Below are 23,206 nucleotides of genomic sequence, written 5' to 3'. Positions count from 1 at the left end.
AGAGACCAATCACTCCAATCTCCTCTCAACTCCCTCTTCTCCAGACTAAAAAATCCCAGATCCTGCAGCTATTCCTTGTACAACATGCCCTCCAAACCCCTCAACAGCCTCAGTGCTCTTCTCTGGACATGCTCCAGGACCTCAATGTCTTTGTTGTACTGTGGTGCCCAGAACTGAATGCAATACTCCAGTTGTGACCTCATCAAGGCTGAGTACAGGGGCACAAACACTTCCCTACTCCTGCTGGACCCACTGCTTTCAAGGAGTTAAGTGTGATTCCACAGGAGTGAGCAAACAAGTTATTGCAAAAGGTCCAGGCCCAGGATTATATTGTGTGATTTTATGTTTCTTGCTCTAATTTGCACGATTCTGTTAAGTTATGCTTCAGCACAAACATCAGACTTTTGTGATGTTATCTAGCAAGGTTCCCCCTCACTCCCTCTGAAACCTATATTTAGGCTGATGGCTGCACTAATTGAAAGGAGTGGAGTTATTTTTGGGACTCACCACAAGTGCTTACTCATTTTACTAAATTCTTCTGTCATTATTAAATGATGAGTACCCTGTCATCACCTGATCTTGAGCTTCAGTTCCAGAAGCATGTTTTGTTTTCACATCAAGTATCTGAAGGTGAGCAGTATGGCTGTGCTTTGGATAATCTTTTTTGGCACTTCCTTCATGGTACTGGAACATCAACACATGTTTCTAACCAGCTTATTACACCAATCTCTATTGCTTACTTGGTTGGCTGGAAAGCTACCCAGTAGAGAAAGCCCTGAAGGTGTTGATTGGTAGTCTGCTAAACAGGAGCCAGCATGTGCCCAGGTGGCCAAGAAAGCCAACAGCATCCTGGCATGTATCAAGAATAGTGTGGCCAACAGAACCAGGTGAGTAATTGTCCCCCTGGACTTAGAATTGAGGAGGCTACACCTTGAGGTTTGGGTTAAGTTTTGGGGCCCTCACTTCAAGAAAGACCTTGAAGTGTTGCAGCATGTCCAGAGAAAGGCAAATGAAGCTGGTGAAGGGTCTGGAGAACAGGTCTGGTGAGGAGCAGCTGAGGAAACTGGGGGTGTTTACTCTGGAGAAGAGGCTGCTGTGGGGAGACCTTGCTCTCTACAACTCCATGAAAGGAGGTTGGAATGAGGTCAGTACTGGTCTTTTCTCCCTAGTAACAAGTGACAGGATGAGAGGAAATGGCCTCAAGTTGCTCCAGGGGAGGTTTAGGCTGGGTATTAGAAGAAACATCTTCACTAAAAGGATTTTCAAACACTGGAACAGGATGCCCAGGAAGGTGGTTGAATCGCTATCCCTGGAGGTGCTTAGATGATGCAGAAATGTGGGGCTGAGGGACATGATTCACCCCCAGACTTGGGAATTAGATAATGGTTGGACTTGATGATCTTAAAGCTCTTTTCCAACTGAAATGATTCTATGATTCTATAAAAATCTCCCAAACATCCTGTGCATAGCAAAGCTGTAACCAGGGAGGCTTGGATGGGACACACTCCAGGTTTACATCAGGGAAGCAGAGAAGTAAAACCAGCAGATGAATATGTAGGGGACACAACCTGGGAAGCAGTCTCTGATGTCCAGCACTGCTCAGTTTGTGAAGCATCGCCGAACAGTGGTTAGACGATGTCTCACAGCCTAACCCAAGAGCAGCATTTGCCAGGACTCAAAACCAGCCCCATGATCAGCAGTCCTACAGCAGCACAAGGGTCTGGGCAAATACAAGAAGCTTTCAGTATGGATATTTCACCAAAAAAAAAAAAAATCATGTAGCAGATGAAGAACAAATGAATCTTTTGTCTAATAGCAGAAGCAATGGGAAAAGTAATAAATGGAAGAAGTTCTTTGCTATGTGGGTGGTGAAACACTGGAGCAGGTTGCCAGGGGAGGTGGAGACCCCATCCCTGGAGATGTTCAAGGTCAGGTCTGAGAAACCTGATCTGGTTGGGGTTCATAAAATCACAGAATCTCCAATAAGAGTTAACAGGTTGCTCAGGGTCCTATCAAGTTTGACCTTGAATGTCTTCAGGGATGGGGCCTCTACCATATCTCTGGGATGTCCTCACTTCCTGCCGGGAGGTTGCACTCTAGAGGTCCCTTCCAAACCACTGCAGTCTTTCCTTCTGTCTATGACTGAAAACAACAATCCTGGAAGTACAAATATCTTTCCAACCACTTCCCAACTGCCCAGAGAGAATTCAAGGAACAGAAATGCCTCTTGTTGTCACACCAGAGTGTGAAGACTGAGCATATTCTAATAATAGTTTGGTACTTCATCTGGAGTGCCTGAAGTCTCAGGACAAGAACAGAGATGCCACAGCTCCATGTCACTAAGAGATTTATTTCCTGATGATTTGAGATTTTATTTTTCTCTTGGGTTAATGCCCTTTGGATTTCTAAAACAATGCACCGAGGGTAAAATGGGATAAAGGATTAATTATGGTGTTATACCAAAGAGAAGAAAATGTAGTTAAAATCAGATTGTCTTTTAAAAAGATTAATATTTAAGGCATGGTTCTCTTCTTCAAGGAATAAATCCATTCTTTCCAAGCAAAAGGGTAATATTGAACAAGCTGGAAAAATATTAGATCTAAATCCGAGACTCAGCTAGAAAATTAGGTATTTAATTACTATATACAGAAATGCATGAACTGTAAAATCTCCAGAATGGAAGAATATTCAGCTAAGATTCAACTGGAAAGTGAAAAATGGTATTTGAATTGATAAAGAAGCAGAGGTCTTTAGTATGCCAGCACATGCACCCATTCTAGGAAGAAATAGGTTTCCTTCTACAGTCTGCTTGGCATCATTGCATTTGAATTTTGTGCTTAGCTTATAGATATTTATATTAAAAAAAGCCATAGAAGAATCAATCTCTATCAGAGAGGAAGTTTTACTTACAAAATACACACATATTAAACCATTAGAGCAAAGAAGCCAAATCTTTGCTGTACCAAGGTGCTGAATCCTTTGCGGTATGAGTAAGGCGACACCAGAGAACAAGTATGAGAAAAAAGAACTCCATGACCTGAAGAATTAAAGAAAAAAGCTCTTCATAAAATGAGCAGAGGTCTTTTGGGAGGTCAGCTTAAGAAATGCAGATTTTAAATAGAACTGGATGGCTTTTCTGGAGTAAAGCTTTTGGTGTTTTACGACATGTTTGGCACCATATGCCTCAAGAGGTTTCTGTTCAAGTATTTGATGCTGATTTGAGTGATACAGGTCACCATCTATCGATTGTGGTTTCCCATTCAGTGTTTTCTCCCCAACCTCCTTATTCACCACTGTTTTCCCACATCCTTTTCATTCATGTTTCAGTTGCTTCCTTCTTTCCTATTTCAAGTATTTTCATCATGTATATCATTAATTCTGTTGTTCTACTTTGCCTCTGTCGTTTGGGGTTTCTTATTGTTGTTGTTTTGTTAGGTTTGGGTTTTTTGCTGTTTTATTGGGTTGGTTTTTTGTTTGTTTTTGTTTGCTTTGGTCATGGGTTTTATGAAAGTAATGCTACTGCTTTCAGATCTTTTCACATCACAATATTCAAACACTTAGAACAACCACTTTAATTTGAGATATTAAAAATCAGGTGGTTGGTTCAAGCCTCTGGGTGATGTGGATTGGTAGGTTGAGGTGGGGAGGAGAAGATGGCTGTTGTCAATACACCTCTGTCATAGTTCTTCTTAGAAATCTGGCAAAACTGAATTATGTGGGGAGACTCAGGTACTCCAAGGACAGTTGCATGTGTGAGAATTTCTGTGCTAGGAAATCTTAGTGTTGCTCCTTGCAACCTGTGTGTTGAAATTAACTGAAGTACTAAATCCTCTAAAAGAGAATCATAGAATGCCAGGTTGGAAGGGACCCCAAGGATCATCTGGTCCAACCTTTCTGGGTAATAGTCTAGTTGAAATGAGATGGCCCAGTACCCAGTCAAGCTGAGTCTTAAATGTGTCCAGTCTAGGGGAATCCACTGCTTTCTCTTCAGAGATGATTCCAATGTCTTAACTGTTCTAAAGGTGAAACATTTTCCTCTGTCTTGTCTTTTCCATGGTACTTCTTGTAAAAAGGAAGCCTCCATCCTCCAGGCAGCCAGCTTTTATGTACTGGTACATGGCAATAAGGTCTCCCTGAAGCCTTCTCTTCTCAAGACTGAGCAAACCCATCTGTCTCAGCCTTAAAAGTTATCAGAACCACCTGAGTGTCTTCTGCCAGTTCTTCATCTCTGTTGGGACAACGTGTATTTCAGGTTTCCTTTAAGATGGGAACCAGTCTTCAGAGAGGCACTGAATGATGGTGCTGTGGTAGCCATGATGGGAAAGTGACATGAGAGAGATACCCAGCTGTGTCCCTACAGATCAGCAGTAGCTGCTGAGCTGCTTACCCCACTCTTCCTTTCTGCTCTCCTACACATTCCTTCTGGTTGAAGTTTCTTCTGCTGGTAATCCCTTACCACCTCTCCCCACAGAAAGAACACCCCTGTAGCCAGTATACCTTTCAGCATGGAGATCAGGGCAAAGGAGGCTCATACAGCTTTTACCAGCTTTCTGTCATGACTGTAACCTTACTCAACCAGAATGTTTCCTAGGGAGGTGGTGGAGTCACCAGCCCTGGAGGTGTTCAAAAAACGTGGATATGGCACTTTGGGACATGTTTTAGTGGTGATGGGGAGCAGAGGAATATTGCTACTATATTTATTCCAACATATTTATGAAACAAGGCATTTTGAATTAGACATCATTGCCTTTCCTATTCTTACAAGGAATGGCATGTAAATAACCTTCACCCTCAACCAAAATAATGTGGTCAGGATGGATATTTCCACAGCTATTTCTGCTCAAAACATGGGTGCATATTCACATCGCTTTTCAATGTTCTCTACCTGGAGCCATGGGCAGAGGTTGCCCATGTTAGGGAAAACGATGCAAAATTTCAAGACTTGTGCCTAGTAAAGACAAGTTTTTTTCCATTTCTGTATTATTAAATGGGAAGATCTCTTAGTTGTGGTGTTTTGCTTCTTTTTTTCCCTTCAAATACACTTGGAGGAAAATGATAACATGCTTTCTCTTTCTACTTCAGGTATGCCTTTGGCTTTCAGTGCAACACTTAGTTTTTTGATTCACAAGCCTTGAAGGTTCTCTCAGCTCTCCAATGCTGCTGTCTATGCCATTATAATTCCATAGGGCAAACAGAAGGTTTTACTGATGCTCTTCATGATCATGTCACGTTCAGCTCCCCATTTTGATTTTTAAAAGAGTGAGTTTGAAATAAATTAGTACTTGACATTACACACCACAGATGAAATAGTTCCTCTCTTGTACAACTAAGGTTGTACAACTAAGACTTGCCCCCTTAATAAAATACAGAATGTAGGAAAAGGTCACTCTACATTTTTCATTTTATTCCATTACTTTTAAATCATGTTATCACATGAGTTTGAATGTCAGTAAGAGCTGTGCAAACTCATAGACTCATAGAATGGAAGGAACCTTAAAGATCATCTAGTTCCAACCCTGACATGAGCAGGGACACCTCCCACTGAATCAGGCTGTTCAACCTGGCCTTGAGCCCCTTCAGGGAGGGGGGCATCCACAACCTCCCTGGGCAACCTGTTCCAATGTCTCACCACCCTCACTGCAAGGAATTTTGCCCTAATATCTAGTTTAAATCTACCCTCTTCCAGATTCAATCCATTCTCTCTTGTCCTATCACTACAAACCCTTGTAAAAAGTCCCTCATCAGCTTTCTTGTAGGCCCCATTCAGGTACAAAAGGCCACTATAAGGGCCCCCCAGGCTGTCCACTCTCCAGGCTGAACAGCCTCAACTCTTACAGCCTGTTCACACAGGGGAGGGACTCCAGCCCCCTGATCATCTTTGTGGCCTCTTCTGGACCTGCTCTAACATTTGATGATACCGTGTTCAAAATGGCACCAACTACATGCAATGCCTTTACAATTCCAGTTTGGGGGTTTTGTTTGGTGTGGGGGTTTTTGTTGTTGTTTGTTTGTTTGTTTTCCTCAGATCCAATAGTTGCATACTTTGGAATGGAATTATTTTCTCCACAATATTCTGTAGAGTGTTTTATATGACATCTGAAAGCACAAAGGAAAAGTTCATAATTCAGGAACTAGGAGACTGATATATGTTCTGTTAGAGGCTGATGTGCATGCTAGAAGAGCATGAAGAAAAAAAAACAAACAGGTGGTTGACCTTCTGGAGATGTTGAATGATGACAGAAGAATTGAAAACTAGTAATCAGTGAACTCTTTTCACACATAAAAATGCAATAAACAAATGAGAGGACAGCCACCAGCTACAAAGTCAGAGACAGGGGCTGAGAAATAAAGAATGGGATTCTGAAGGATGGGAGTCAAAAGTTAGTGGGAGGATCTTCCAATCATAGAATCATTAAGGTTGGAAAAACCCTCTGAGATCATCAAATCCATCTGTCAACCCAACCTCAAGTGGATTAATTTACTGCATGCTAGCTATTTTCTGCTCATTAGCAGGTAGTACAAAATACCTTGCACTGAGATTGTCTGCACTGCAAAATGAAGGAGAGCCACAGAGCAAACTCAGGCTGTGGAGCTATGGAGCACTGACTGCCACAATGCTGATATATATAGTAGGGTGCTAACCTCATTATGATCATGAGATAGAAGTAGATGCATGTCAAAGATGTGTGCTAGAAGAATTATTCATAATATATTGGGATGATTCACTCTCTATTTACAGCTCTGCATTATCTTCTAGGATCCAAATTTAAGAGCTGAGCAAAGGACCTCAAAGTATCAGAGACCTACCTCTAAACTGGCATTGGGTTCAATAATTTCTCTGATTAACATTAAATTCATTGCAGATTATGTCCATATCTGCCAGTGCTAATGATGCCAATCACAGAATTCCAGCATGGTGGGGGTTGGAAGCGACCTCTGGAGATCATCTAGTGATAAACTATGCCACTCAGCACCTAAATGCTGCCAGGGATAGGAGTGCCACCACCTCCATGGGCACCCTTGTTCCAGTCTTTGAGAACTCTTCCAGTCAAGAAGTTTCTTCTAATATCCAGCCTGAACCTCCCCTGGGACAACTTGACACCATTTTCTCTCATTCTGTCACTTGTTCCTTGGGAGATGAGACCAACACACACCTTTCTCCAACCTCCATTCAGGGAGTGAGAAGGTCTCTCCTCAGCCTCCTTTTCCCCAGACTAAACAACTCCAGTTCCTTCTGCTGCTCCTCACAAGACCTGTTCTCTCTAGACCATTCACCAGCTTTGTTGCCCTTCTCTGGACACACTCCAGCATCTCAGTGTCCTTGAAATGAGGGCTCCAAAACTGAATGCAGGACTCAAGGTGTGGCCTCATCAGTGATGAATGAGTACATGGGCACAATGACTTCCCTGATCCTGCTGGTCATGCTGTTGCTGATCCAGGCCAGGATGCTGTTGGCTGTTGCTGTTGGGCACACACTGGCCCACGTTCAGCTGGTTGTCAATAAATGTTCTCAGGTCTTTCTTTCCTGGGTGGTTTCCAGCCACTCGGCCCCAAGCCTGGAGTGTTCATTGGGTTGTTGTGACCCAAGTGCAGGATCCAGCAATTCGCCTTGTTGAATCTCATCCCACTGACCTATGCCCATCAATCCAGCCTGTCCAGGTCCCTCTGTAGAGACCTCCTACCGTCCAGCAGATCAATATTCCCTCCCATCTTAGTGTCATCTGCAAACTTACTGAGGGTTAACTCAATTCCCTCCTCCAGATCATTGATAAAGATATTAAACAGAACCTGTCCCAGTACTGAGCCCTGGGGAACATCACTTGTGGCTTACGCTGCCATCTTTGCTCTTTTTATATGCTGATCTCTATTCCCTCTCTTTCCCAGTCCTTGCTCAGACTCCTCCAAAGCCTTACTTGATTAGAAGAGCCAGAAAAGGGCCATTTTTGAGTTGGATTTTAGCTTATTTACAGGGCTGAGCTGTGGATGCAGTACTGCCATGTGGTAGTACTTCTGCAGGCACATGAACTATTACAGAGCCATATCAAAGGAAACAGCACCTCAGTGACAATGAATCCATTATGGAAGATGGACAAAGCAACACCCTTCTGCTGTTATATTTGTTTACAATCACCTAGCAAGAAATACTCAAAGGCCATTTATTGCCTACATAGTCATTCCAGCTGCTGAACGCTCCACCTGAAGTCCTCTGTCTCCTCACTTGGAATTAATGAATGAAGAGGCCAGCAGCCTGGCTGAGGCAGAGTCAGCTTCAGTCCCATTGCCCTAATCCCACACAGTGAGGTGGGAATGCACCCATTTTCCAGAGATTCACCAAAAATCAGATTGTGCTGTCTGGGGATCTGACCTGGAGAGAAGCAGAAAGAGTTCATCTGTCTTGCTAATCAACCACTTGAAAGGCTTTTTGTTTCCTATTTCACAGAAGCAAAATGTGTCAAATTTTAATGAAATACATGGAAAAGTGTCTCTTCAGAAGCCACATTAGCTATATGGTCAATCACTTTTCCACTTGAAGGGTTCACAGCTTACTGCCTTACTCCCCTAAACAAAGAACACTTAAACCCTCCACTGCAGTTCAAGCAACCACATCCACATACAAAGCACTTAAAGGAAATATATCAGTACCATCTTATCTCTGAAAAAGGGAAAAAGCCCTCCTTAAAAGCTGTGGATGTCAGGGGAATAATTGATCCCTGAATTGAGCAACCCTGGAAATTCAAGTGCGATGTCAGTAGTGGAAGAAGTAAGCAATGGGAAAGTAAAAATGAGGCAAAGGCAGTTTAAGATTCATCTGTACTGGACCTTGAGTTCCTGGTGTAGTGGATATGCCCTCAGAAATGCGCGGCAGATCCATCAATGGAAATATAAGTTTATTTATATATATGTGTACAAACTCTGTAACGGGGTATTTACAGTCACCCTTCACAGGTATCAATATTCGGTTAGTGGAACTATCTTTACAGAATGTTATGTATGGGCACTTAAACGAAAATGATTCACAGAACTTATAATCGAAACTGAGTCCGAGAGTGGCGGGGGAGGGGTTGGTCAGTGACCGGCAACCCTCCACCCGGAGCAATGTAAACACTACCCTAACTGAAGCTCTGTAAAGAAGGGCTTGGCTTACTCACAAGCTGAGAACTTCGTGGAGTCTTTCCTTAATAATGTCTGTAGCCCAGACAACGTGGCACGAATGTGCCGTAATAAGGAGACAGGAAATGGCGCCGGCCGCATGGCCGCACCACGTGGCTCTGCTGCTCTCTCCCAGGATACAAAAGGTTCCTCGCTCAGAGGGGGGGCAGTGGCAGGTCAGCAACGCTGGTTCACACGGGCTACCAGGTTTTCTCCTACAACGACGGATGACGCAGCGGTTGATCCCACGGAGTGCTGTCCACGGCACCGCACGCAGCTGGGTGACAGTGGCAAAGGACCAAGAGGCCTCTTGAAGCACTGGCACGCACACACACAGGATCCAACACCGAGGTGGGGGGGGCTCATTTACCAAACGACCCCTATTTACCATTTGCCCCAGTGAATACTGGCCCAATAAGCATCTGTTGCTAACGCAAAGATTAACCAATGAACTGACACCTACCAAATATGGCCTAAGTGTATGCTACACCCAGGGAAACAAACATATAGCCTGCCTCTTGTACTACAGGGGTGATACCACGCCCAGGTAGGCTGTTTACCCGGACTCAGTGGCGCCAGGATCCCCCCTGCTGCCTCCAGAAAGGAGGGGGAACAAAGGAGGGTTAACACACAGAGGAATATATCCTACACAGATGTTTGGGGCACAATCCTGACCATAAGCATCCTTCACTACACCTGGTCAGGAAGCTGCTGCACTGGAAATAATGGTGAGGTCCTTAAAAGGAATGAAAAAACATATAGAACAGAAAAATGTATAGATGAGTGCTGGGGTATGTGTTGCAGACTTCCACAGGACCTCACTGGTGGGCCTCACTGTGAGGAAGTGGGAGATTTGCCAGAGTGGTGATAGTTATGTCAGAAGAGGATGAGCTGGGATAAAAAGCCTGACTGCTTGGATACAGGCATTACACAAAACACAAGGTGACTTCACAGTGAACAATAATGTTCCAAATGACTTCAGCATCTCCTTGTAGAAGCAGGGCTCTCAATGGTTCCCCCTCCACCTGGCACTGAGAAGGTAACCAGACTTCACAAGTACGATGTTGCAAGTATCTCCTCACCCATATACATTTTTTCACGCTTTAGACAATCAGTTATTTGCACGCACATCAACCTGTGTGCCAAGGTGAACCCTCCCTGTACGTGGAACTCCAACATCACTGCTTTCTACTCACAAATGACGTGTGTCAAACATCCTGCTGCAAACATGAGACACATTCACCATTCCCTGTGCTCACAGTTGTCAGTATTCTCTGAAAACAGCTAAGAAAAGAAGCGGGTATAAAATGAAATCTTACCTATAACTTTTCCTAGGAACAGTGCCTTTGGAGAATTGAACTGAATGTCAGATGCTGCTGGCAGGCTGTAACTTGTTGGAGGATAGTGATCAAGCTGGGCAAAAAGAAAACAAATGATGAGTATTTATGAACTGATCCACCTTCTTAAAGTGCTACTGAATTATGTCTGCCTTGTGGAATTTACACCACTGCTTACAACTCTCTCTGGTATGTTCTGTTTCCATTTTGATAAAAGGACAACAACAGCTAATGCCCTTCCTTCTGTATCTGACATCTCCACTGTTCCCAAGGCCTATACTAATAGAATCACAGAATGGTAGGGGTTGGAAGTAACATCTAGAGATCACCGAGTCCAAGGATTCTGCCAAAGCAGGATCACGTAGGGCAGGTCACACAGGAACGCATCTATGTGGGTCTTGAAAGTCTCTAGATAAGGAGACTCCACAACCTCTCTGGGCAGCCTGTTCCAGTGCTCTGTCACCCTTAGACTTAAAGAGGTTTTTCCTCATGTTGAGATGAAACCTTCTGTGTTCCAGTTTGTGTTTGTTGCCCTTGTCCTGCCACAGAACACAATTTGAAAAGTGACCGGGCCCTTCTTGTTGGCACCCACCCTTCAGATACTTCTAAACATCATAAGATCCCCTCTCAGTCAATTGGACTAAATGTCTATTGGACATCTCTTTGTTCTAGCATGGGCTGGACTAGAGGTCTTTTCCAGCCTCAATAATTCTGTGATTCTGTGTGCTGCAGGATAACTGCTAAAAGTCACAACACTGTCAGTATCAGCAGTGTAACAGCTTATTAATTTCCTATCAGCTTTCCATTTGGAATTTATTGTACTGCTGAAGCTACATTTCCGCAGCTGACGATCTGAGACTAATGCAGGTGTGAGGCACTCTTCTTCTCTCTAAAAGAAGTCATAAACTATTAAGACAGACTTTTTTCTTTTTTCTTTTTTTTTTTTTATTTTTTTGCACTTCATGCTTATTATTTCCTTGTTGTTCAGATTAACTGTGATGACACCTAGTGAAACCTTAATAAACTCCAGAGTAATCAAGGTAGCTAAAGACTCTATTCTACAGGAAACTAATATTGTCCTTGATAGAATTACACTGTCCCCCACAATCACTACATTACTTTAGCATGGGTTTCCCTGGTTTTTAACTGTTTAACAGAAAAATATGAAGAGAGAAGAATAAATTAAACTGCCTACACTTAGTCATAACACCTTTAAGACAGTTCAGTACAGCTCAAAAGAGTTTTGACGCTCACATGTCAGAAAGGTAACTGGGGTGAATTTGTAATCTTTGCTGTTGTCATTTGTTTTCTCAGCTTTGTGTGTTTATTATGCAGGCTTAAAGAGGATAGAACAACAAGAGGTTATTTTATTCTGGCCTTACCTTGGCACAAAACAGGATAGAAACTCATGGATGGGATTTAAGACTTTGGAGGGCATAGCAGATTGAGAAGTAATTCTGGAGAGACCATACCAGGAAAGGACATGCATGTTTTGGGACATATTTTAAATTTCAAAATCTTATTTCCTTGGATTACTTTCAGGATACTTCATGCAGTCCTACAGGCTGGGGTCAGAGTGGCTGGAGAGCAGCCAGGTAGAGAGGGACCTGGGGGTACTGGTAGGCTGAACATGAGCCTGCAGTGTGCCCAGGCAGCCAGGAGGGCCAATGGCATCCTGGCCTGCATCAGGAACAGTGTGGCCAGCAGGAGCAGGGAGGTCATTCTGCCCCTGTACACTGCACTGGTTAGGCCACACCTCGAGTACTGTGTCCAGTTCTGAGCCCCTCAGTTTAGGAAGGATGTTGACTTGCTGGAGCGTGTCCAGAGACGGACAACGCAGTTGGTGAGGGGCTTGGAACACAAGCCCTATGAGGAGAGGCTGAGGGAGCTGGGGTTGCTTAGCCTGGGGAAGAGGGGTGACCTTATTGCTGTCTACAACGACCTGAAGGGAGGTTGTAGACAAGCAGATATTGGTCTTTTCTCCCAGGCAGCCAGTACCAGAACAAGAGGACACAGTCTCAGGCTGCACCAGGGGAGGTTTAGGCTGGATGTTAGGAAGAAGTTCTATACAGAGAGAGTGATTGCCCATTGGAATGGGCTGCCCGGGGAGGTGGTGGAGTCACCATCATTGGAGGTGTTCAGGAGAAGACTTGATGGGGTGCTTGGTGCCATGGGTTAGTTGTTTAGGTGGGTTGGATTGGTTGGTGGGTTGGACGTGATGATCTTGAAGGTCTCTTCCAACCTGGTCTGGTCTGGTCTGGTCTATTCTATTCTATTCTATTCTATTCTATTCTATTCTATTCTATGCTATGCTATGCTATGCTATGCTATGCTATGCTATGCTGTTCTATTCTATGCTATGCTGTTCTATTCTATTCTATTCTATTCTATTCTATTCTATTCTATTCTATTCTATTCTATTCTATTCATGTTCAGTTCAGTGGTTAAAAGTAAATGGATGGTAGATAGTGTAGAACTGAAGGGCTGAATTCCCCCAGTAACCTGGAATACTGAGAGGTCCTGTCTTCCCTGTATTGTCCCATAAAGCCCTGACAAGAATAATAGAATTGTTTCATTTGGAAAAGACCTCTAAGATCACCATCAGCCTAACACCACTGTGGCCACTAAACCATGTCCCAAAATGCCATGTCCACATGTTTCTTGAACACCTACAGGGATGGTGACTCCACAACTTCCCTGGGCAGCCTGGTCCAATTTCTGACCACTCTTCCAAGAAAGAATTTTCTCCTAATGTCCAACCTAAATCTCTCCTGGTGCAACGTGAAGCTATTTTCTCTTGTTCTATCACATGATACTAGGGAGAACAGACCAACACCCGCCTCACTACAACCTCCTTTCAGGTAGTTGTAGGGACCAGTGAGGTCTCCCCTTGGGGAAAATGGTCTCTGCAGATGACAGAAGAGGTCTTGCAAATACCCATGCTCAGAAATTACTTTTAATTGATCCTAACTAAGTTTTCAACACTGACTATTTAAAATTAGGTCATGAATGTTTATTAGCATGCCTACAGTCTACCTCCCAATTTTGAATTGTAGACTTTTGAGCTAAATATATGGATAAAACCTAGTTACATCTTCCTGAAACCTAAGAAGTTTCTTCAGAGTATCCTGAACAGCTTTTCTCAGATTCTTAATAAAGAACAAAACTCTTTATTTCACCTGAAATTTGAAATGTATGCTTTCCAATCACAAAGAGCTCTTTTTGAAAGAGTGTACTCAAGAGAATGCAAAGAGTTAAAATGCAAACCAAATCTCCACCTTAACACAGCAGGTCCTGCTAAGTACAAACTCCAGCTAAGTGCATGCTATTAGCTTCCCTGGTAGAAGGGAAACCAGTATTTCATCAGCCAACATCATCAGAAGTGCCAAACCTGTTATTAGTGGGAGCAACTGGCATACCAGGTGAAAAAAAAATAGTCCCTTCCTATTTCAGAAAACAAACAGGAATGGCTCAGAACTGTTGTGATATTTACCAAATTTAGACCTTATGGAGACAGGCTGGGAGAGCTGGGACTGTTCAGCCTGGAGAAGAGAAGGCTCTGGGCAGAGCTTACAGCAGCCTTCTAGTACCTGAAGGGGGCTACAGGAAAGCTGGGGAGGGACTTTTTACAAGGGCTTGTTATGACAGAACAAGGGAGAATAGCTTTAAGGTGGAAGAAGGTAGATTTAGAAATTCTTTATAGTGAGGGTGATGAGACACTGGAACAGGTTGCCCAAGGACTTTTGAGTGTCCCTTCCAACTCGATGCATTCTATGACTCTATGATTTCCTGGCTTTACCATCAGTAGGCTCAAGCCTTTCTGATTCATGATGGAGCCAACTCCTTCTCCACTGCCAGCTCTGCACCTCTTGTCCCATGGCCAGCTTTGAGCTGCTCCCTTCTCTAATCCACAAGACAACAAACAGCGAGAGAATATTGAGGTTTCTGTCTGCTTGCTTTTATTGCTTGTCTTTGTTCTAATCTGGCATTACCTAATACAAACAAGTGTGTTGGGTGGTGGTTTGGTTTTTTTTAATTTAATGGGCATTTAACCTAGGATTTAGCCTAAGATGAAGAACATGATAGCCTGGATCAGGAATAGAGTGGCCAGCAGAACCAGGGCTAGATAAGCCCCCTGCGCTCAGCACTGGTGAGGCCACACACTGAGTACCGGGTTCAGTTTGGAACCCTTCACTATAAGAAAGAAATTGAGGTGCTTGAGGAGGTCCAGAGAAGGGCAATGAAGTTGCTGAGGGGTCTGGAGAACAGGTCTGGTGATGAGCAGCTGAGGGAACTAGGGTTGTTCACCCTGCAGAAGAGGAGGCTCAGGGGAGACCTCACTGCTCTCTACAACTCCTGGAAAGGAGGCTATAGTGAGGTGGGTTTTAGTCTCTTCTCCCTAGTATCAGGTGATAGAATGAGTGGCAATGGCCTCAAGCTGCACCAGGGGAGGTTTAGGTTGGACATTAAGAAAAATTTCTTTACTGTAAGAGTGGTCAGGTATTGGAACAGGCTGCCCAGGGAGGTGGTGGAGTCACCATCCCTGGAGATGTTCAAGAAACACATGGATGTGGTTTAATGGCCGTGGTGGTGTTGGGTTGACAGCTTGATGATCTTAGAGGTCTTTTCCAGCAAAACAATTCTATGAAGGTGTATTTTTTTTTTAGACCAGCAAGTGAAAGGAGCAAGCTGTGCTCTTTCCAAAGTTGTACGTGATTGCCATCCAGTGGGTGCTGAAGGCTAAGCAGCTGAAACCAAGCAGCCTCCAGTTTGTGTGTGCCATCCTGGGCTATGAGTTTAATATAAGACACAGAATAAAAAAGGAATTACCAGCGCCAAATGATATATATATATATATATATAATATAGATCTCTTACATTATTTAACAAAAATGAAATAAAACCTCTACATACACAGAGGTTGCTGTAATGAATTTGTATTAAATTACAGTTTTTAAATCATCCTGGAGATGTTTCATTACAGCTCCTTTTCTTTAAAAACTCATTACTTGCCTCAGAGCTCAATATAAACACACAGTGTGGCTGTGAGCACTGCAGAGATGAAAGCAGAGACGGCAGCTTTGGAGGAAGTTGCAGTTTCATTTCTCAAGTCACGTCTCACCAAGGAAGCCCGTCTTTATCTGGTGTTGCTGAGGTTTCAGCAGAAGTTGAAGAAAATGCTACTGCTTTTAAATTACTGCTCATGTAGATAATAAAACTAATCTTGACAGGAGTGTTGTGATTAACAGATGTATCAATCTAAGGGCACACATAATGCCTGCACCTCCTCTCTTGCCTAGGAAAGAAATGTAATGAGATCTACAGAAGGTTTGTACACAACTGCATGGTGCATTCACCCTGGGCTGTATCTACATCTGAGTACTGTCTGCCCAGCCTCTGGGTCTATATTGCCATAAACCCAAGGTCTCTCTTTATCACAGTATCACAGTATCACCAAGGTTGGAAGGGACCTCAAAGATCATCAAGTCCAACCTGTCACCACAGACCTCATGACTAAACCATGGCACCAAGTGCCACATCCAGTCCCCTCTTGAACACCTCCAGGGACAGTGACTCCACCACCTCCCTGGGCAGCCCATTCCAATGGCTAACAACTCTCTCAGTGAAGAACTTTCTCCTCACCTCCAGCCTAAACTTCCCCTGGTGCAGCTTGAGACTGTGTCCTCTTGTTCTGCTGCTGGTTGCTAGAGAGAAGAGACCAACTCCCTCCTGGCTACAACCACCTTTCAGGTAGTTGTAGGTGGTTGTAGCTACCTACAGGTCCCACAGGAATGCATCCAGATGGGCCTTAAAAGTCTCCATAGAAGGAGACTCCACAACCTCTCCAGGCAGCCTGCTCCAGTGCTCTGGGACCCTCACACAGAAGTTCCTTCTCCTGTTGAGGTGGAGCCTCCTGTGCTGTAGTTCATATCCACTGCTCTGTTGCGACTGCAGAACACAAAAATGATGACATGGTGGCCACTGGAAGAAACCTTTGGAGATCATCTAGTCCAAATCCCTCTGCTAAAGCAGGGTCACCCACAGCAGGTTGCCCAGGTGGGCACACAAAATGTCCAGGTGGGTTTGGAATCTCTCCAGAGGAGACAACTCCACAAACTCTCTGGCAGCCTGCACCAGGGCTCCAGCATCCTCACAGCAAAGAAGTAACTCCTTATGTTCAGGTGGAACTTCCTGTGTTCCAGTTTGTGCCCATTGCTCCTTGTCCTGTCACTGGCCACCACTGATAAGAGTCTGGCCCTACCTTCTTGCCCCCCACCCTTTAGCTATTGATCAGCATTGAGACAATCCCCTTTCAGGCTGCTTGTCTCCAGGTTAAATAGTTCCAAGTCTCCCAGTCTCTCCTCCTCACAGAGATGCTCCAGTGCCCTCAGCATCTTTGTAGCCTCCATTGGCCTCTCTCCAGTAGTTCCCTCCTTCTTTTGAACTGAGTAGCCTAGAAGCAGACACAATACTCCAGGTGCAGTCTCACCAGAGCAGAGCAGAGAGAGGGGAGAACCTGCCTTGACCTGCTGGTTACACATTTCTTAATGCCCAGGATACCACAAGAGCACACTGGTGACTCATCTTGAACTTGTTTTCCAACTAGAACTGCCAGCTCTCTCTTGTAAGATCTACTTCCAGCAAGTAATTCCCTCACCTACACTGGTGCAGGGGGTTATTCCTCTCCAGATGTAGGACTCTACATTTGCCCTTGCTGAAATTAATGAGATTCCTTCTGCCCAACTCTCCAGCCTGTCCAAGACCTGTGGAATGGCAACATATCCTGATGGGATGTCAGCCACCCCTTGCTGAGAGTACACTGAAAGGACTTTAAAAAACAAATGTTCAAAATGGTATGGGATATCAATGCTGCAAGGCTGGATCTCACACTGCCTGCAGTCCATACAGCTCCACTATTGACTTCACTCATGGCAGGATAAAGAAGGGGTTGTGTTATCATCATGACCAACATAGTGTTTCTCATCTGCATTATTACCATGACTTAGCACTTGCATTAAAAAGCTTCTCTAATCCTGAACAAGGGCTTTTTGTGATCACTGCTGCATTATTGCATAACAAAAGGAAGCTTACTGCTCAAAAATGCCTACAAAGTAAGAACCCAAGATGAAAAATAAAGTTGGGTGCAAGTGTTGGAGCTCATCCCAAGCACAACAGTAATGTAGAAGGAAGCAGAAAGTTGAGTGTGAGAATCAAAAAGGAGGTATTAGGACTTCCTTTAGGCTGAGTCCCTAGTGACTAGTGACAAGACAAAAGGAAATGGCCTCAAGTTGCACCAGGGGAGGTTTAGGTTGGATAGTAAAAGAAACTTCTTGACTGAAACGGTTCCCAATGCCTGGAACAGACTCCCCAGGGAGATGGTTGAATGCCCATCCCTGGAGGCATTTAAAAAGAGGTAGAAATGTGGTGCTGAGGTTTAGGCCCAGCTTTGGTAGAGCTAGATAATGGTTGTACTTGATGATTTTAAAGGTATCCAGCTGAACAGATTGTGTAATTCTATGATCACAGCTGCTCTTGCTGCAATTCAGTTCATTCCTTGGTGTGGCACTAGTGCTTCACTGATTTTTGGTTTTAATTTTATTCTGTCAGGTTAGGTCTTTGACCAGGTTACTGCGGCTCAGAGCAGTGCCAGAGCAGGGACAAGGCAGAGGCTGTAAATGAACAGTGGATTCAATCAAAAAGGCAGGACCATAAACACTGAATTTTTTCCTGGATTAGACAGTCATCATTCCTGCAGCCTCACTGCTCATCTGGAACACAGATCACATAAATCACCAGCATTACAGCAGATGAATTCAAGCTTTGTGGTGTGCTTTGAGCTCTTCAGATGAAATTTCTATAGAGGTATAGTTAATATTCTTTTAGGAAGCACCCCAAATCTGTTTTAATGCAGTGATTTTGCCTTTTCCATTTTTGTTTTGTTAACACTTGTAAGCTGCAATATTTTATGACAAAATGTTTTCCTTTATTTGGGTAGAGATATAAATGGGAGATATGTGCCCGTATGCCAAGTGGTCAATACACTCACTACAAGAAGGGCATGGAGGTACTGGAGCGTGTCCAGAGAAGGGCAGCAAAGCTGGTGAATGGTCTGGAGAGCAAGGTCTGGTGAGGAGCAGCTGAGGAAACTGGGTGTGTTTAGTCTGGAGAAAAGGAGGCTGGAGGGAGACCTTCTCTATAGCTCCCTCAAAGGAGGTTGGAGCCAACTGGTGGTTGGCTTCTTCTCCCTCCTATCAGTTGATGGAACAAGAGGAAATGGCCTGAAATTGAGCCAGGGGAGGTTTAGATTTGATATTAGGCAAAATGTCTTCATTGAAAGAGTGGTCAGGCATTGGAACAGGCTGCCCAGGGAGGCAGTAAAAAATGTGTAGATATGGCACTTTGGAATGTGTTTTAGAGGCCATAGTAGCGCTGGCCTCTGGATTGTTGGACTTGATGATCTTAGAGGTCTTTTCCAACCTTAATGATTCTATGACTCAGTGTGGGATACAGACACAGAACAAACATAGATATATGGCAGGAAAAAACAATATAGAAACTTTTTTTGGGGTTTTGTCTATGAAATCTGAATCCCTGATGTGCAATAAGCTTGTACATATTTCTGGGGCTACTGTTGCCCTGATAAAGAATATCATGGATAATTTGTCTCATTGTGAGAAAAAAACACATATAGAAAAATCAGGATAAAAGTTAAATGGAAATGTAGATCCATAACTCAAATGTAACAGAAGTACTGATAAAGAAAAGGACACTATCTAGTTTGGCTGCCTTCAGCTGAAGCAATTCTCTCATGCTTCTTCCACATATCTGTTGACTTTTTATTGCTCACTTTGCTACATGAATTACAACAAATGTTAACAGAAGCAATAGCAGGTCATATAATGCCAAGTTATTAAAATTAAAGAGATCTACTTCAGGTACCTAAAGATGACTTTCACAGGACATTGATTTGTCCAATGTGTGCTGCCACATAATGGAAAGCACCTATTTCATGTTAAGTTTTGACTTTTTAAGGCTTAATCTTAGATTCTGAAAACACTTAATGAGTCTTTTGTTCTTTCTATGTTTCTTTAATTCCAATAAAAAATTATGCCAGAGCAGCAATCATATAGACCAAGGAAAACACACACTCAATACTGGAAATACATTCTAGAAGAAGGCAATAGGAGGGCCTATGGCCGGTGCTAAGTTCTTCAGACCTTTGCTCAGACATTTCATTTCTGAGTCATAGACCAAGTTCAAGGCCAGGCTGGACAGGGCTTTGAGCAACATGGTCTAGTGGAAGGTGTCCCTGTCCATGGTGGAGGGGGTTGGAACTGGATGATTTTTAAGATTCCTTCCAGCCCAAACCATTCTATGATTCTATGGTATCATGGTAGGTGGTCTAGACATGGCCAAAATTTGGGCCAAGCCAACTGAAAAACTCCCCTGAGTCCAGCAGTACAGGCTCTGCTGAAGAGATGGCAGAAGAAGGAAGAATATGTGAAGGAGTCCTCCTGCAAAGTGGTTTTGCACAGAAAGATGAACTTGGCAGTGTAGGGTTAATAGTTGGACTCCGTGATCTTGGAGGTCTTTTCCAATCTTAGTGCCTTTATGAACAGTCTTCCAAAAGGACTTAAGGTTTGACACTTTCTCAGCTGATGCAGAGACTAACACTATTTTAAAGATATGTACTTCAGCATCTGGCTGTATCCCACTGCAGCAGCTATGGGGAAGGTGGCAGGCTCAGGTTTTATGACCAAGAAACTAGTGGGTGAGCTGCTACCCCAAGATGGGTCTCTATGGACCATGTTTTCCCCATGGTCTTACTGCTAGTAAGAGAAAACTATGACTCCATGTTCTGATCTTCAGTGTAGGGACATTCCATCCTCTCATTTACTGATGAAAGAAGCTCATTTACTGGTGAAAGAAGCTCTTGTTTATGAAAACATTTTGTCTGACTCTCAGCTAGCTGGGATTCAGTGGGGATGTGATGACTTACCAGGTGGGTTTTGAATGCCTCCAGAGATAGGTACTCTACAACTTCTCTGGGTAGCCTGGTCCAGGTCTCCAGCAACCCCAAAATGGAGATTTTTTTCCTTATGTTTGCATGGAACCTCCTGTGTTCTAGCTTATGCCTGTTGCCCCTTGTCCTAAAAAGAGTCTGGCCCCATCTTCCTGAGACTTGCCCTTTAGCTATTCAGCAGCACTGAGAAGATTCCCCCTCAATCTGCTCTTCTCCAGGCTAAACAGCCCCAGGGCTCCCAGCCTCTCCTCATAAGGCTTTCTGCTGGACTTTCTCCAGTACTTCCTTGTCCTTCTTGAACGGGGGAGCCCAGAGCTAGTCACAGTATTCATGATGAGGCAGATAACACTGATCAGCTCCAGCATGCACCAAAGGGAAGTAGAAATGGCTCATTTATGAGCTTTCTGCCTACCCATAATTGCTACCTTTACCTGTGTAAGTCAAACTGTAAAATAAAGCAGCTTAGCAAATTCAGTGAAGGACAAACTTATCTGGGAGCTCACAGTTATCTTGTGAGCACAAGAAAGAAAAGTTAAGTACAGGAAGGAAAATTATTAATTGGTGAATTATTAATGCATTTCTGATTCCAAAGCACATGATTTAAATTCTGGTCTGCTGCTCCTTGCTGTTGTTTGCAGACTCTTGTGAATTGAACAGCCAGCCTTCTGCAACACCCTTAACATCATTATGCTTGGAGGGAATTTGATGTATGCAAAGATCAGGGTCTGTATTTCTTTGTGTTTGGAAAATGGATGGAGTTTAAGGTTATAGGAATGAGACACTCTCAGTGTAAACTTTATTTTCAAACTCTCTCCTCTCAAACAGGAGGTTTGTCAGCTTTTTGTGGAAACCCTGTGCTTTCAAATCTGAGCAGACCCCATTAGCTTGTGACTTCTGATTGAGGAAAGAGCTCAGCAGCTATGAGTGAGCTGAGTGCGACTGCATTAAACATGCAGGTGTAACATATGGTTCTGCTCTAGAAAACGGTCTGAGTTTGCCTTTCTTCTGCACCAGAATTCTGAGCAATTGCCATTGCAGCATGGCAATATGTGGTGATGGATCTCCAAAGAATTTGAATAATTCATTTCAGCAGGAAGGTCTACACTAGTAATAATAATAATAACAATAACAAAAATGATATATTTTTTTAAAGCAAAACTTGCTTGGAAATGCAATAAATATACTTGCAACAGAATTGCCCTATTGGCACACACACAAAAAGCAGAGGGTTACAGTCACAATGCTATCAACTATGGCTTGCATGTTTACCTGTAGTTAAAGTTCTGGAGAGAATCATAGAATGCACTGGTTTGGAAGAGACCTCTAAAGGTTGTCTAGTTCAAACCCCCTCCACTAAGCAAGTAGATCAGGTTACTCAGAGCACCATCAAGCCTGACCTTGACTTTCTCCAGGGATGGGGCCTCCACCACTTCCCTAGGCAACCTGCTCCGATGTCTCACCACCCTCATAGTAAAGGGCTTCCTTCTAATATCCAATCTAAATCTACCTTGAACTAGTTAAAACCATTCCTCCTCATCCTATCACTACAAGCCCTTGTAAAAAGTCCCTTCCCAGCTTTTTTTGCAGGCCCCCTTCACAATGGACTTCTGACAGTTAATTAAATTAGTTCAATTCATTCAGCTTCTTACAGACAAGATGAAAAGATGGTTTAAACAGCATCTGTAAGAAAGCAGAGAGGAATGGCACCTGACACTTAAGTGTCTTTCATCTAGACACAAAGATGTCAAAGATAAATGCTGAAGTTTGCAGAATTTGAACTGTAAATGAGATGCAAATGATTTACAGGAATGGCACTTAGCCACTGGAAGACATGGACAAAGGATATGGGAAACTTTTTGTCATTTCAAGAGGCATCAGATGGAGGGAGGGTCTCCTCTATCTCTACTACATCCTGGTGAGGCCACAGCTGGAGTACTGTGGCCTTACCCAGAGCTCTGGGCTCCCCAATTCAAAAGAGACAAGGAACTACTGGAGAGAGTCCATCTGAGGCTGCAAAGATGCTGAGGGGCCTGGAACATTCTGTGAGATGGAGAGACTGAGAGACTTGGAACTGTTTAGCTTGGGAAAGAGCAGCCTGAGAGGGGAACCTCTGAATGCTGATCAATAGCTAAAGGGTGGGAAGCAAGAGGATGGGGCCAGACTCTTTTCAGTGGTGCCCAGTAACAGGACACGGGGCAATGGGCATAAACTGGAATACAGGAGAGTCCACCTGAACATAACATCGCCAGGGATCACAATGGCCAGGTGGGTTTGGGATCTCTCTAGAGAGATTCCACACCACAACCTGTCTGGGAAGCCTGCCACAGGGCTCCAGCACCCCCACACCACAGAGTTTTTTCCTCATGTTTAAACAGAACCTCCTGGGTTCCACTTTGTGCCCCCTATCACTGGGTACCACTGAGAAGAGTCTGTCCCTACCCTCTTGGCACCAGCCCTTTAGCTATTTAGCAGCATTGAGAAGATTCCATCTCAGACTGCTCTTCTCCATGCTAAACAGCATATGACTCAGCCTCTCCTCAAAAGAGATGCTCCTGGTGCCTCAGCACCTTTGTAGCCTCCTCTGGAGTCTCTCCAGCAGTGCTGTGTTTCACTTGAAGTGGGGAGCCTAGAACTGGACACATTAGTCTAGATGTGGCCTCACTGGGGTAGAGAGGGAGGAGAATCTCCCTTGAAT

The 23,206-nt window shown here is 43.8% G+C and overlaps 1 protein-coding gene across 1 annotated transcript in view; it reads right to left on the bottom strand.

Moving 5' to 3' along the window:
• CNTNAP2 (contactin associated protein 2) overlaps positions 1–23,206 on the bottom strand; it is a 1,101,400-nt gene that overhangs the window by 49,590 nt on the left and 1,028,604 nt on the right. Inside the window, exon 21 of the mRNA XM_068156823.1 lies at positions 10,470–10,563. Within this exon, the coding sequence (XP_068012924.1) occupies positions 10,470–10,563 (94 nt within the window). The remainder of the gene's footprint in view (positions 1–10,469; positions 10,564–23,206) is intronic.

This window comes from Melanerpes formicivorus, unplaced genomic scaffold, assembly GCF_026170545.1.
Source record: "Melanerpes formicivorus ecotype bairdi unplaced genomic scaffold, bMelFor1.0.p_v2 SCAF_35, whole genome shotgun sequence".
Lineage (NCBI taxonomy): Eukaryota > Metazoa > Chordata > Aves > Piciformes > Picidae > Melanerpes > Melanerpes formicivorus.
Note: the sequence above shows the minus strand (reverse complement) of the source record. Positions and strands in the feature narration are given on the sequence as shown.